Here is a 14,371-nt window from a genome sequence, read left to right on the forward strand (position 1 = left end):
GGTAACTTGTGCCAGTGGTAAACTATTCTCCACACAAAGATGAAAAAACAATCCCCACACTCCCCTGACAAAAAAAAAAAAAAAAAAGAAAAAAGAAAAAAAGAAAAAGGGAAAAAAAAAAGAAAAAATGTAAAATAGGAAGGTGAAAACATAGAGGATTTGATATCCAGTCTACATTTGGAGAGTTAGTTTTACAACTTTTTGGCTGAGACACAGATAAAAATATAATATTCATGATCTGGAAAATCCAACTCAGAAATGAGGCTGCTAAATCCCAGATTTAATCTTGACAAGGCAACTAGAACTGCCCAAAGACCCCACCCAGTTCAGAGTGAGGCAGAGAGAGGAAAACGGTACCATGGCATGGACACAGTGAGGAAGTGGTGGGACATCTAGGACATGGCAGCTGTGAGAGCTGCTGCAGAAAGGACTCGGCACTGGAGTCCATGAAAACTGCGCAGTCTGTGTGGCTGACTAAAACTGCACATTCTGTGATGAATACACAAGCCAAGGCAATGTCAAGAACTTGGGAGAAGATGGAGGGTTCTGTGCAGCACATCACGCAGCCCAGAGAGTGTCAACACTACGAGAGCCTGCACAGCTTGGAGAAAAATACCAACACTGCCAGGAAAGAGAGAAACTTGACAGAACAAATGCGTACACCTCAGTGCAGAGGTCATGCTGATTGGGATATTGCCCCCAAAGCAAAAGCAGTGTTAAAAAACAGACATTAGCACACAAGCAACAGTGGGGCTAAGAAAGCAGTTGTGTCAGTGGTTTCAGCTGGAATTTCACTGAAATGTGTTCACTGCTCATTGAAAAAAAAAAAAAGTTAAAAAGAACAGGTTGGAAACCTTTATCTTTGCAAACTTTCAGCTAAGCTAGCAAGAATAAAGAGAATAAAGAGAATCCCATCCATTATTATTTAAGGACCGTAAATTCTGGGACATCATGTCACTGATATGCACTGGAAGCCAAAGGTTTCTGATCTTTGAGACAAAGCATGAGGAAATCTAAGAGAATCTGGGTTACAGATAAACAGACATAAATTTGAAATAAGACTGATGAATACAAAGGAAGCCTACGGAGAGATCACAGCAAGGTGGCAGCTCTGGGAGACTCATTGAATTATGAACATTGTGGCTCAACTACTTGCCTGTAATAGAGTTTAGCATCCAAGGACCAAGGCAGGCCAGAAACAGAAGGGGGCTTAATTAACAGAAAGGGGCTAGTTAAAAAATGTTCATCTGATACTAAATACAAAAATAAGCTGTTCAAAACATAAATGTTTTCCCCACTGTTCTCAAATATTACAGTATAACAAAATAGGAAAATCCTGGCTTACAGATTTCAAGTTTTACTTAAAACTCCTAGGGAGTTTTACAATTTTACAATTTGTACAATTTTACAATGACTCCTAGGGAAGGAGTCATTGGCTTCAGTTTTGTAGTATAGCAAATGTTCTTGCTTGAGACAGAGCTAGTTCTTTTAATTTATTAAAATGCATTTACTTCAGTATAAGAATTTCATACATGAAGCATTGCTGGTCATAACTGCCTTGCCCGCTTAAGAAGATCAGATAAAAAGTCTTCTTCATAAGCTGTGGTGCAACCCCCGTTTCCCAATCCCTCTCATCACAGAATTCCTCTTCACTCATTCACTGCTTCCCTGTGGGATGGAAAAAAAATATTTCAAAGTTAAATCTACATTCAACCAAGATCAGGCTTTCTCTTACCAAACATAACTGAGCAATTAAGTTCCACATATGCTGAAAACCTTGAAACTCCTTGGTGTAAGAGACCATGACAGTTTCCTTATTGTTCTGGAAAGGGCATTAAAGGATAAAAGAGCAAGTACATTTAATATGGATCTTCAAATGACTAAGTGATTTTGAAACGTGTCATTCAACAATGCCTTCCAGACATCTCATCACATCAAGACTCAAAAAAAGTATGGGATGAGAACTGGCTACATGACAAACCCACATCTTCATCTAAAACTATGTAAGGGATGGTCAATGTTTTTCATGACAGCCTGTATCAAGTGGTGGTGATTCGTGCTATAAACATCCACATATAAGTGGAAAAAAATGCCTCCAGAGATATCAAAATCCTCACAGATTGCTCTTTTGTTTTGCAAGCAGTAATTTAGAGTCAGATTATCAAATTTTAAATCCTTAGCATCTCTTCTGCTAGCCAATTTGAAAAATATTACCAAAAAACTGTAGATAGTGCAAGTTAATTGACTAATTTATTCAGCTAAATAGAGGAAAATGTTTGGCTGACATATTTTGAAAAACCATTGACCTTCAGGATAAATAATCAGATTCCTAGCAAAAATTTAACTGAGCTCCAGTTACCAGCTTTAGAGGTTCAGCAATAGAAATCTGCTGAACTTTTGTATTTCCGGCCATATATTGAAATGTGGCTTTGTAATGAAAATAAAGTAGACAGGGGATGGTTGAACCATGGTCTTCCAATTCTCAAGAGAATGACTGGACCACTTATAGGACATCAGTTTCTCCTTTAGTAATGCTTTCCATTTGCAAGCGCTAGCAAATATTTCCTGAGCCAATGTGAGAAAAATCACTTTCTTACCTAACAGATCACAGCTGAACAGGCCTGGGATTCAGTGCCTGCTCCAGAATAAATGCCTGTTAGACAAATAAACAGTCTTGGCATGGGTGACCGGGGACATTGATCATCCTGGCATATCCCAATCCAGACAGCACCTACCTGTCATATCCATGAAAAGGATTTGAACTATTTCAGGGCAAGAAAGAAACAAAGTGGAACCTGCATCTGTCATAGGTGTAAGAAGGTGTCTCAGCTCCTAAATTTTGGAGTAAAGGCTTTCTGGAAAATTTTAGTCAAATTTCATCCAAAGAGCTTTTGACCAGTTATAAAATATTTTTTATTTTTACTTTCAACCACTAGGTCTTACAATATACTGCTACTTTAAGAGCACTGGAAGACTGATTATTTCCAGATCTATCTCTGGCTTTGACTCAGAGCATTGCTGGTGTGGGACTAACTACACATCTCCTTCATTACTTCTCATTCCTCCCATATAAATTTCTGATATTTATTCTAAGCAGGAGATCACAAGACTTGAAAGCATATGTTTATTATGAAATGAGGAGAAATGCCTGAATTCTAAAACTTATGTATTATAAAATACAAGAAAAAACAAAGCACATCAGAAAATGCCTTCAGAAGAGATGTAACATAAGCCACCTGAAGCTGTGCAAATTTCTGTACAACATAATGAACAAAGGCACCTCAGAGCAGGGGAACCAAAACGATATTAAATATCTGATGACTTGTAAAGATGTTAAATATTAACAGTGTCTGCCAGATCTTTATAGAAAAAGAGGAAAAACATTCTGGAATAGTCCTATTTGAAACCCTCTGGGGCAGTTCCTCCAGTATTAGTCACTGAGGCAGAGAAAGTAGCCAATTATAAAAGGCCAGAAGAAAACCAAGCAGCTGGGTACTGCTCAGTCTCAGGGCCCAAGCAGGGAGCTGTGGGAAAGACTGAGCTCCCCCTCTCTTCATTAACAAGGCACAAAGCTGGTTTGGAGACAAGTCTAACTAGCTGCATCGAGGTCACTGGGTTTGAGCTGACAGGGAAGCCCCTGCGAGTAGCTGTATTTGAATTACTGAGACTCTTAAAGGAAACAGTTCTGTCAGAACAAAACAAGGCTATGTGGACACAGGCTAAGATAAATGCATCATCTGATAACTGGAGAAAGCAAAGGTGCAAATGAAATTGAGATATATCTAAGGCTGGTGCCAGGAGCAGGCAGGGACTCAGCTTTGGGGACGCATTTTTAGACAAAACTCAATTTTTTTATAAGGTGAGTGAGTGAGAACCCACTTGCTTATTATCTCCTCACAGCACCAGAGAGCAATTAGAACTTCTTTTATAGGCTTTAAAACTACCAAACGCTCTTAGGTGTGACCTGAGAAGAGAGTCAGCAAGAGCATGTCAAATAACAATTATGAATTGTCTAAGTTGGGACCAAAATGGGTACCCAAGGTTAACTTCTACATCTGCACTAAAGTGGATTTAGAATGTAACCTAAATTGTCCAAAGTGAGTGGTCCCATGTCCAAATATGGACCTTGGAGACTTCTTTTGATGTATGTTTTGGAAGAAAAGATGAGTGGATGTAGTTTGGATATTCAATATAGGAGCAAACAAATTACACCTCTAAATCTTCAGGAACAAGTGCTGGAGGAGACAAATCTATATGCAAATTCTTTCAGGAAAACATACTTATTTCATGAAACATTCAGAAACAGCAGTTAAGATGACTGATATGCCTGGGAGCTTGGGTTTCACCCTCCTAATGCTTCGAGCAGCTAGGCAAAGCAGGTCAATAAATTTTTTTTTGCTTGAGTTCACCATCTTGCTTCTGCACTTTGTTTTCCTAATTTCTATTAATGAAAAAAAAACCCAAAAAGCAAACCAAACCCACACTAAGATCCGAAGCTCTTAATTCTCTCAAGTATATTTGTAACAAATGGGTGCTTTTAACAGCCATCAGACAGCACTGTGAATTTCAAACAGGAAAATCCATATCTGATGGATTTCATCTACCCAGCTGAGTAATTTTAAGCATTCACTGCCCATGAACATGTGATTTTAATCTCACTGAAATATATGAGGCATGCAACAAGGAGAACATAGCATAGTTTCAGCATATATTGCTGAGGACAGACTTGCACTAACCTCTGCGGAAGGACCGTGTGCACTCAGTGCAGCAGTGGGAATGATCATCCAGGTCTCATTTTCCTGAGCATTGCACTGTATTACATATGTATTTGAAACCCAGGATGATTTGGGGTCATGTTGTAGTTAAAAATAAATGTCCACACAACCAATTAATCATGGAATTTGAATTCACTGTTGGTTTAGATCTCTGCTTATGAGCACAGGTTTCATATTATAATTTCCAAATATATTTTTGTGGAGACCTTTACAAACCTTTTTTTAAGTCTGATTACAATTCTATGTGCTATTATATGTGTATATGTGCACACATTTTTGTTTAATGTGCACAGTTATTTATCTAATTTACATCCACAGTTCTGAGTCATCAATTTAACTCCTTCTAAGGACTTAAAGAACAGGAACCCATACTGATTTTCCAACCAATCAAAAAAAGACAAATCACTCTTCAGGCAAATCAGGAGTCTTGACTTAAGCTTACCTGTACTTGGATCTTTGCCAATATTTTAAAATCACCTTTCAAGAAATACCCCAAAAGTCTACAGAAATGTCTCTGAGCTTTAGATACAGTATGTGACAGGTTATTTAATTACAAAACTAACTCTGAGTGGTTTGGTGGGGAAAAACTGGAAAGTTTAGCTCTCTGAAAGCAGTATTCAAATTCAAAGCTTGTGGGTGGAGTTGGGGTGTGAAGGTGCATAAATAGGCAGTAGGAACAGCAGCATTCACACTGAAACCAGGAACACCTTGGCTTCCTGGCAGACGTCTGGGAGAGTAAACAAGGTAAGGCACTATACACTCCCTGCTTCAGCAGGTACCCGGGGGAGCTGTGAGCCTGAGCTAGCTGGGAATGGGGAATCTGATCGGTGGAAAGACTGCAGCAAAGCAGGCATAATCCAGCACAGCTTGTTATGAAGGAAGATGTCTACAGAAGTATTGGCTTTTCAGGTTAAAAAAAAGGAGAAGAGGGGTTATTTTGGAAAGCTTTTCAAAAGTGCACCTGGTGTTCCAGAGGCAAAGCTTTTAAGGAGCAGGTCTAACGTTCCTCTGACTTTGCTTTCTGCATGCTGCCTCCACAACAGCCTAGTGTGCCTGATCTTCAATTTCTTGGTTGTCCCATACTTTTTTATTTTATTATTTTTACTTTTAAAGAAGCATTACTTCTGTCATACAGCTATAGCCAGAACAATTCTTGAGGCAGCCCTGACAATCAGGAGTACAATTGAACTTCATACAATTTTCTGCCTTGCCAAAGAGACTTTCTTGGGGAAGAAATGCAGTCTGCTGCAAAAGTTGTATTTTATACTCTTGAAACAGGGAACCTTTTGGCTGATTGAGCTCTATTGGACATCCCAGTAGCAGAGAGCACTCTGCCACTCATGGAAACTCAGCTAATGTCTCCTCCTGCAGTTCCTACCTGGAAAAGCACTTCTGTTTTCCTGGAGTTTGGTTTACATTGTCTGAACTTTAAGAACAGTCAGCCTGTTGTGGTGGGGGTTGTTTTATAGGCTTGGTTTTTCCTTTTCTTTTTTTTTCTTTTTATGAAACTTTTCAATGTTCTGTAATTCCTTTAGACCATCTTAAATTTTCTTTTTGTACGCATTATATTGGTTCTAGTTTAGGAGGAAATGCAATGAGAAAACATAGGGTCATGCTGCTGAAATGATTTTCCCCTTCAGCTGAAATGCTGAGGAGCTTTCCATCAGACCTGTCTCATCTCCAAGCCTGGCCTGGCTCAGGAAAAACTCTCTGCTTTGTGCTGTTTCCACCCTCAAATTCCATTTCAGTTTTCACTGAGCCACACATCTTTTTGTTATACATTCTACTGGGTTTAAGGATTAGATGATACTTTTAAGGGGAAAAACAGGATTGGAAGTTTCAACCACACCATTAAGCTGTGTCTATGCTAATGTTCACTCTAAAACCTAGCTTAGACATTCTGACTTCTCATTTGAGTTGCTTCCACACCAAAATGGGGGAAGAGCTGGGACAAATTAACTTTTCAGCACCTGCAGCTGGGTTACTCTAGCACTGGGAGATCAAGGTAGAACCGTGAACTTATTAGGACTTGCAAGGACTTCTGGAATTGCTGTGAATTAGTTATTTTACTGATCATATTCAATATGTGTAAAAAGAAGAGAGAGAAACTGGCAAAGGCAGACATGCACATCCTGACAGGGCCACAGCCCAGTGGCAAGAGCAGGGGAGTGGGAAGCAGGAGGCTCCTTCGGGGCAGTTTTCTGTGCAAACCTCACACATCCATGCCCCAAGACTGGGGACCCCCTGCTCCTGCCTGGAGCTGCTCCTTCCAGCCCTGGCTCACCCCGCTGCCTCTTTGAGACCTGTTCCACTGCTTTACCTGTGCTGTCCTTATCTGCTGTGAGCCTCGCCACCAGCTCCGACCTGGGAGGCACCACAGTGACCCAGAGTTTCTCTCACCTCCTCCAGGAGCAGCCATGGAGAAGGGTTACGTGTCCATGTTCTTGCTGCTCATTGTCATCTCCTGTGCTCTGGCAAAGGATGCAGGCAAGAAGGATTCAAAGGACACTACTGTTAAGCCAAAACTGCCTCAGACACTCTCCAGAGGTAAAACAAACAAACAACTAAAGAAAAACCCTCTACCAATTTTCTTTAAAAGTGCAATCTTGTGAATATTTCAGCTACTTTGCTGTTCTAAAAAATTAATTTTCTTGTAACTGATTCTGCAAAACATTTTTCTAGTATTTCCTAGCGCCCTCTCCTCCTTCATTCTTGATTTAAAGCCCTGTGGCAGCAGGTTTGCCCTAAGCCCCTCCGGCAGGGGTGGGCAGGGCAGGACTCGCCTGGGGTCCCCGGCCCCACTCGTAGGGTGCTGTGTGACCCCTGTAAGGTGTGTGTGTCCCCTGTCCCTCCCGCAGGCTGGGGAGACCAGCTCATCTGGACGCAGACCTACGAGGAGGCGCTGTTCCGGGCCAAGCACAGGTACCCCTGCTCCCCAGAGCCCCCCTGAGCCCCCTGAGCCTCCCCTGCTCCTAACCACAGCTCTTCTTTTCCAGCCAGAAACCCCTGATGATTATCCACCACTTGGAAGACTGCCCACACAGCCAAGGTAATCCTTTTGCACTCGGGAGATGGGGGAAAAAAAAGAAATAAATTTTAATTTTCTGGAAAACGCTACTTTGAAGAAAAAAAAAGAAAAAAAAGATCAGCCACCGTTCTCTTTAAACCTTTGTGAAGTGCTAGCTTGAACAAGCATGGGGAGTGTTCTTCAAGTTACTGTACCACAAAGGTGTTTTCCAATGTGTAGAAATAAAACAAAAATGGTGATTCAGTATAGCATGATACAAAATGGATACAGAAATAAGCAAAGGTCAGTAGGGTTTGACCTCTGAAAAATCTGAATTTGGTTCACAGCACACTCAGCCAAAATCAGTAGCAAGACCAGTAGCAAGAAATAACAATTTGTTGGAAAGATCATATTCAGGTCTTGGTATCATCAGTGATTGAGACTGAATCCAGCCAGGGACTAAATCAATCCAGGTTGAAACTGAGCTCTTCCAGGGTTCCTGGTAACTGGGACTGCTCTTTTCCCAGTGTCTTTGAATCTGTCTGAGGGCCCTCCTTCCTGCAAGTCAATTCATATGGCAAGATCTTTGCATCCACCCATAGCTCCAGTAACTCCAGATGGGTCTTTATACAAGTATTTTATACAAGTATTTAAACCCTTCTAAACATTTTAGTCTGAAGCCCTACATGCTGTGTTATCAACTGCCTTAAGATCTGGGGCCAGAAACCACAATAGTAGAACAGGAGGTTTGAAGGGTCAAATCCTCAAATTCAAACCTAAGCAGACAAATTTGAGAGCCAGCTGTACTCTCTGAAGGAAGGTGGGACATTTTGCACTATTGTAATTACTCTTTAATGCAGAATATAAATGAATGGATCATGTTCCAATGGAATGAACTGAAAATCTTTGTTTGCTGCGGTTGTAAACTGGAAATTTAAATTTTGTTTCATCAGTTTGTTTGAATTTCTTTTTGGAGGACAATATTATTTCAACAGCATCTTTTTAATTTTCTTTCCCGTTTTTTTCTACTCTAGCCCTCAAGAAGGTCTTTGCTGAACACAAAGATATACAGAAACTGGCTGAAAAATTCATTCTCCTGAACCTTGTGGTAAGTTTCCCAGTTAGACTTAATTTAAGTGAAAGTGACAAAGTTCTGCTTTTAATTATGGCTTCTCTAACTTGAGTTAAATAGCTAGGGTTGGCCAGGAAAATGGCCACTGCTGAAGCATAACAGGTTTCATAGTAAGTCTTTTTCATTTATAGCTATCATAAACTCAGAATTTGAGGCAATGTAAAGTTTAATGATAACATGAACTGTTACCAATTTGCAATTCCAGCTGTTAAAAAAACTGCATCCCAGACAGTGAAGTTCTTAAACTGCAAAATGTAGTATATTTGAGCTGTATTTCATAATACAAAGTATGGTGAAGGAAAAAAATATGTAACATACCCTCCTTGACTAGGAACCTTCTCTGTTTTCTTTAAGTATGAAACCACAGACAAAAATCTTGCACCTGATGGCCAGTACGTCCCTCGGGTTTTGTTCATAGGTGAGTACCTCAAGCATCAAAACTGATCTCAGAACAGAGCCTCTGCTGCACTATGCATCTCAAATCCTCAGGCTGATTGACAGGAATTTATTTCCTGAGAAACACAGAGGTTTGAGTTGGTTCTGTGGATCAAATATTGACCCAATACCACCCAGCTTTACAGGTCCAGCATTCCTTCCTCAATGGCTGATGCCACACTCGCTGAAATGGGTAGCTCATCCCATTCCTAATAAACCTGCAAACACAAGACTTAAAACTGAAATGTCAGTAACCCTGATAGAACAATCTCTTAAGTCAGCGGAAGCAGACAGAAACATTTGGGAAGCAAACAGGAGTGCAGTGCTGAAAGCTTTATTTCCTTCTATTTCCTCTGCTTGAAGGTTAACCTCTACAAATTCTCTCAACCCTTCTTTCCCCAGATCCTTCCCTGACCGTGAGAGCAGATATTACTGGAAGATACTCAAACCGTCTCTACGCATATGAGCCCTCTGACATTTCACTGTGTAAGTAGAGTGTTCTGACACATTCTGGAAATATTCTGAAAACAGTCACATTTTTCATGCGACAAGTAATAACACCAGGCATTACAGATTCTCGCCATCAGTACTTGCTGAAAGACATTCAACCAGGATTAAAATTAAACAGGATGCTAGACTTAAATTCAGTGAGATGAAGAAAATTATGGCAGAGCCCTGGAGCCTTAAGCATCCATCTGTTTTAAAAGCAAGCATACGTCAGTAGGAACTTGCATAATTCAGCAGCGTTCACTGCAAGCAACGGTGAGAATTCACACACGAGTCCCAACAGGCCAGGTCAGGAAACCTTCTGGGAGCAGGGAAAGATGTTTGCTACAGCCATCTTTCACTGCTGCACAGCTCCAGTTTCTGCCCATGTGTTGACATTAATGAATGTTCTCACCAGTAAAAATTAAACCCATGACGTTCACAAACTGCTTGGAAGAGTAAGTGCGTCTGAATCCCTATAGCAATAGGCTTGTGATTAAAAGCTTTAATAATAATGACATTTTCTCTGCAACATTTTTGGCTGCTGGCAGAGGAAGTTGCAGCAGAAATAACATGCATGAATATTTCATTTCTAGTGTATTCAAATATGCAGAAAGCGCTGAAGCTCCTGAAGACTGAACTGTAAGGGGAAGAAGAAAGCCCTTAAATATTATGAAGTCTTACCTTCCATCTCTTCTCCACACCTTGATACTGGTGAAGAGAATATTTAGAGTGAAATTTAGTGATGTGTAGTGATGGTTTCTATAAACACTACAGTTTTACATTAGCACTTTTGTACTGGGCAGCATTTTTAAAAGCTGGAGGCTTTTATTTTAAGGCGTACAGAAGAATACTGTATGATTCAACTGTAAAAATGATTTTTTTAAAAATAAATCCATTTCAAGTGTTTACATACAAAACATTGCTCTTTTCAATTTTTTTCCCTTATCTTCATCTACCATTATTAGAAATAGAAAAATCACCACGTTGCTTGAGACCATGGATTGCATTTTACATTCAAGCACTTTGGAATCAAAAAGGCTGTTGTGGATCAATCCCAGCCAGCAGCCCAGCCCCACACAGCCACTTGTTCTCTCATTCCACTCCAGTGAGATGGGAGAGAATCAGGAGATTAAAAGCAAAAAAAGTCATGGGTTCAGATAAAGACAGTTTAATAGGTAAAGCAAAAGCTGTGTGCAAGCAGAGCAGAACACAGAATTCACTGCTTCCCACAGGCAGGCCACCTCCAGGAGAGGAGAGCCCCACCAAATGTTATGGTAACTTGGGAAGAAAAACACCATCACTCCAAATATGCCCCCCTTCTTGCTTCTTACCCCAGTTTGTATGGTGAGCATGGCATATCCCCTTACTCAGCTGGAGTCAGCTGTCTCAGCTCTGTCCCCTCCCAGCTTCTCCCGCAGCCCAGGTCTACCTCCTGGCAGGGCAGTGTGAGGGAGCAGCAAACACCTCGACTCTGTGTCAGCACTCAGAAAACAACCTTGTGTTATCAGCACTGTTGTGACTGCAAATCCAAAGCACAGTACCACACAAGCTCCTGTGAAGAGAATCAACTTCATTCAAGCCAAACCCAGCAGAGGAAAGCAGCTTTTTATCTCCTGTTTCAGCAGCTAGCTGAGCTCATCCTACTTTATCTCCAATTATTTTTTTAGTAGCACCAGCTTAGGAGCAGCTTTCAGTAGCAGCCCTTTCTTTACAGCTAAGATAGCAAGAAGTGAAAATCTTTTACAGAAAAGTACTTGAGACTAGAGAATGGGATTACTTGCATACAGATCTTGTTTTTCTTTTGAACTGGCTGTATTCTGAAGTGATTAAAGATCTCCTTCCCTTAAATGGTCCTGCTTACATCAGATTTTAGTAAAGCCCTGAGATGATTAATAAAGGGATATCACATTGACTATGTGGTTGGTTTGATGATTGCTTATTTCTAAGCCCAAAAGGGACAAGAGAAGTCAGAACTAAAATAAATGCTGCAGATGACCATGATAGTACACATTACGTAAGACTTACACAGAAAGGAGACTTTCCAGCCCCAAATATCTGCTATCTCTGAACTCAGCAGCAGCATCAGTGAGAACACTTTGGCCAGGACCATGCCTTCCTTATTTTCTCAGCTCTTTGGCAGTAAGAGCATTCTTTCCATTTCTATAACCATTACTGCCAGTCAAGGTGAGAACTACAAGAGGAAAATGCTTGGGAGGGCAGGACAGGTGAGAGAAGCAAGGGTTTCAGCTCAAGGGAATCTCTCAGCAAAATCAGAAGGGAGGTACTTGCTAATAGGTCATTGGCAAGCAGTGTGAGCCCTGCCTACCAGAAAATGTCAACAGGTACCTGGAAAGGGTCCCAGACATGGAATTTAGCATTCCCTCAGCACTCCAGTAAGATGTTAGTTTCTATTGCAGCATCCAGAAGACAGAGGAAAAAGAGATGCAGTGGGAGACAGAAACAGTCTCTAGAATCATGTATCAACCAGAAAAAGTAAAAAATGCAGTCATATCACTTAGCAGAGGGAGAGCACAGAGAGAGGCCAGAGCAGCTGGTTATCAGAATAATCTTTACCTACTCAACCCAAAGTACACTTGCTAGAGCTATGTGACATGAAACAAAGGTGGCCTGCACCATCATGTTTTACAAAGCTGTTTTTGTAACACTATGGACGTATCATCATTTCCTCAGGCAGAGGTACTGATGCTAAGAATAACATCCAGTAAATGGACATAAGGTGCAACTACAAGGGTCTACTAATATACATGCCTAGATGTCAATACACAAGCTAGTCCAGCCTGAAAGTATCAAGAAATGTTTCTGAAAATAAAATTTTTCCTTTGTGCACTCAAGGCTATGCTTTTCTCATCTACTTTTCACTGTAACCAAATTCACAAGAATTGTAATACATAAATGGTCAACTTTCAATCCTTTCCTCTAAATACAGATTTTCTTTTTAGGCTTACAGAAGCATCAAGCCAAGCTGAGATACCTAAAAAAAGCCTCTTTCCATTTATTTGGAAAACCTGGGAAATCATTGCTAAAATACATATGATCATTAGATAACCCAAAGTACACAGGATGGATATAGGGGTTTTAAGAATTCCACTAGCATTCAGACAATCTTCTAATTAATTAGGTCTAAAATAATAAAGTTAAGAACACTAACACATTCCTATTCACTTGTCAGCTATAGCTTTTAAGGCAGGTTTTTACAGATATCACTTCAAGTTATATAAGCTTTCCCTTTTGTAATAGTTACTTTCATGGGAAAGGTGGCAAATACTGTGCAGTATTATCAGGATGTTAGTCAATATCTGGATTCACTTTCTCAGATGGAGAAGAATTAGATTGTTTTATAGCCAATTATTTTTATATTATAAAATGTGTATGTGTATTGAAAGAAGACATCTTTCTACATTTTTCCAGAATAACCAACTTGAAGAAAGCATTTTAACAAACTAAGGCCAAAAGACATGTAATGTAAGCAGTAAGAATGCTCCAAGTTAAATCACTCCATTACTTTGACACTGTGCTGCTGTAAATAGCTCCTAGAAAATCTGGTTACAATGAAGTCCAAATCTCAAGCCATGAGGTGAAAATTAAAATACATCTCAAGAAAATAAACAACAACAAAAATTTTTTTGCATGGTGAAAATGTTTTTCAAGAAGAGAAAGCAACAAAGTTCAATGACAAAACCCACCAATAGGTATAGATAAGTGCTCTACTTTGGCATGTCAGAATAGTACAGCATTTCTTGGATAATCACACGAGTCAGACCTTCTCTGAGAGGCAACACTCTTCACGGTCCAAAACCAGTCAGACTTATTGTGTTTTACTGCCCCCTTCAGAACCAGGTTTGGAAAGCAAATCCACACCTTTGATTGGGAATTTCAACATTTGTGTGGGTGGATGGGTTTGTTTAACCACAATCCCAAAGAGATGATATATTTTTGATAGAAAAACTTTAATCATTCCATACAATCCACTGATCTGTCTTTTGACTACTAAAACAAATTCACATTATGAGACATGAGAGTTTTGGAAGTGGTAATATTATCAGTATTTTTGCATTGGTGCACATTTACACTCCATTATAAACTACCATATTTATGAAACCAGATCCACCCAAAATTAAACACTACAAAAACAATCAGGAAAAAAGTCAAAATTGAAGCAGCAATGTGCTATTATCTTAAGCTTCATCAACCCTCTCCAACTGCTTGGATTTATTACTGTAATGCACAAAACACAGAGCCTTGTCTAAACCAAGAAAATGAACTGTTCCTAAAGGCAGCCAAGAGATCATCACTGTCCTCTTGACATGTACTGGGAATGGCTAGGGAGCAACTGGGGGAAACAGGACAACAACTGGGAAGTGTTGTGTACATTTTATTAGACTTCAGCAGGCCTGAAGGCTCTTAAGGTGTTTCAGCACATGTGTGGCCTCTTACCCTGGATCTCCAGGTATGTGTGCTTGAGCCAGACACAGCAGCAGGGCAGGCACAGCAGCAGCTCCCAGAGCAGCTCCA

At 40.2% G+C, this 14,371-nt stretch overlaps 1 protein-coding gene across 1 annotated transcript; it reads left to right on the forward strand.

The window, feature by feature from the left end:
- Positions 1–5,433: 5,433 nt before the first annotated feature.
- Positions 5,434–10,755, forward strand: AGR2 (anterior gradient 2, protein disulphide isomerase family member). The gene is made up of 8 exons (XM_005518851.3): positions 5,434–5,519; positions 7,185–7,322; positions 7,634–7,697; positions 7,772–7,824; positions 8,817–8,890; positions 9,269–9,332; positions 9,752–9,835; positions 10,432–10,755. Exons 2-8 carry the CDS (start codon positions 7,193–7,195, stop codon positions 10,479–10,481), a joined length of 519 nt encoding a protein of 172 aa, XP_005518908.1. The 5' UTR covers positions 5,434–5,519; positions 7,185–7,192; the 3' UTR covers positions 10,482–10,755.
- Positions 10,756–14,371: the final 3,616 nt, after the last annotated feature.

The sequence above is a fragment of the Pseudopodoces humilis genome, chromosome 1 (assembly GCF_049639895.1).
Source record: "Pseudopodoces humilis isolate 2021_Gansu_Grassland_sample_001 chromosome 1, ASM4963989v1, whole genome shotgun sequence".
NCBI lineage: Eukaryota > Metazoa > Chordata > Aves > Passeriformes > Paridae > Pseudopodoces > Pseudopodoces humilis.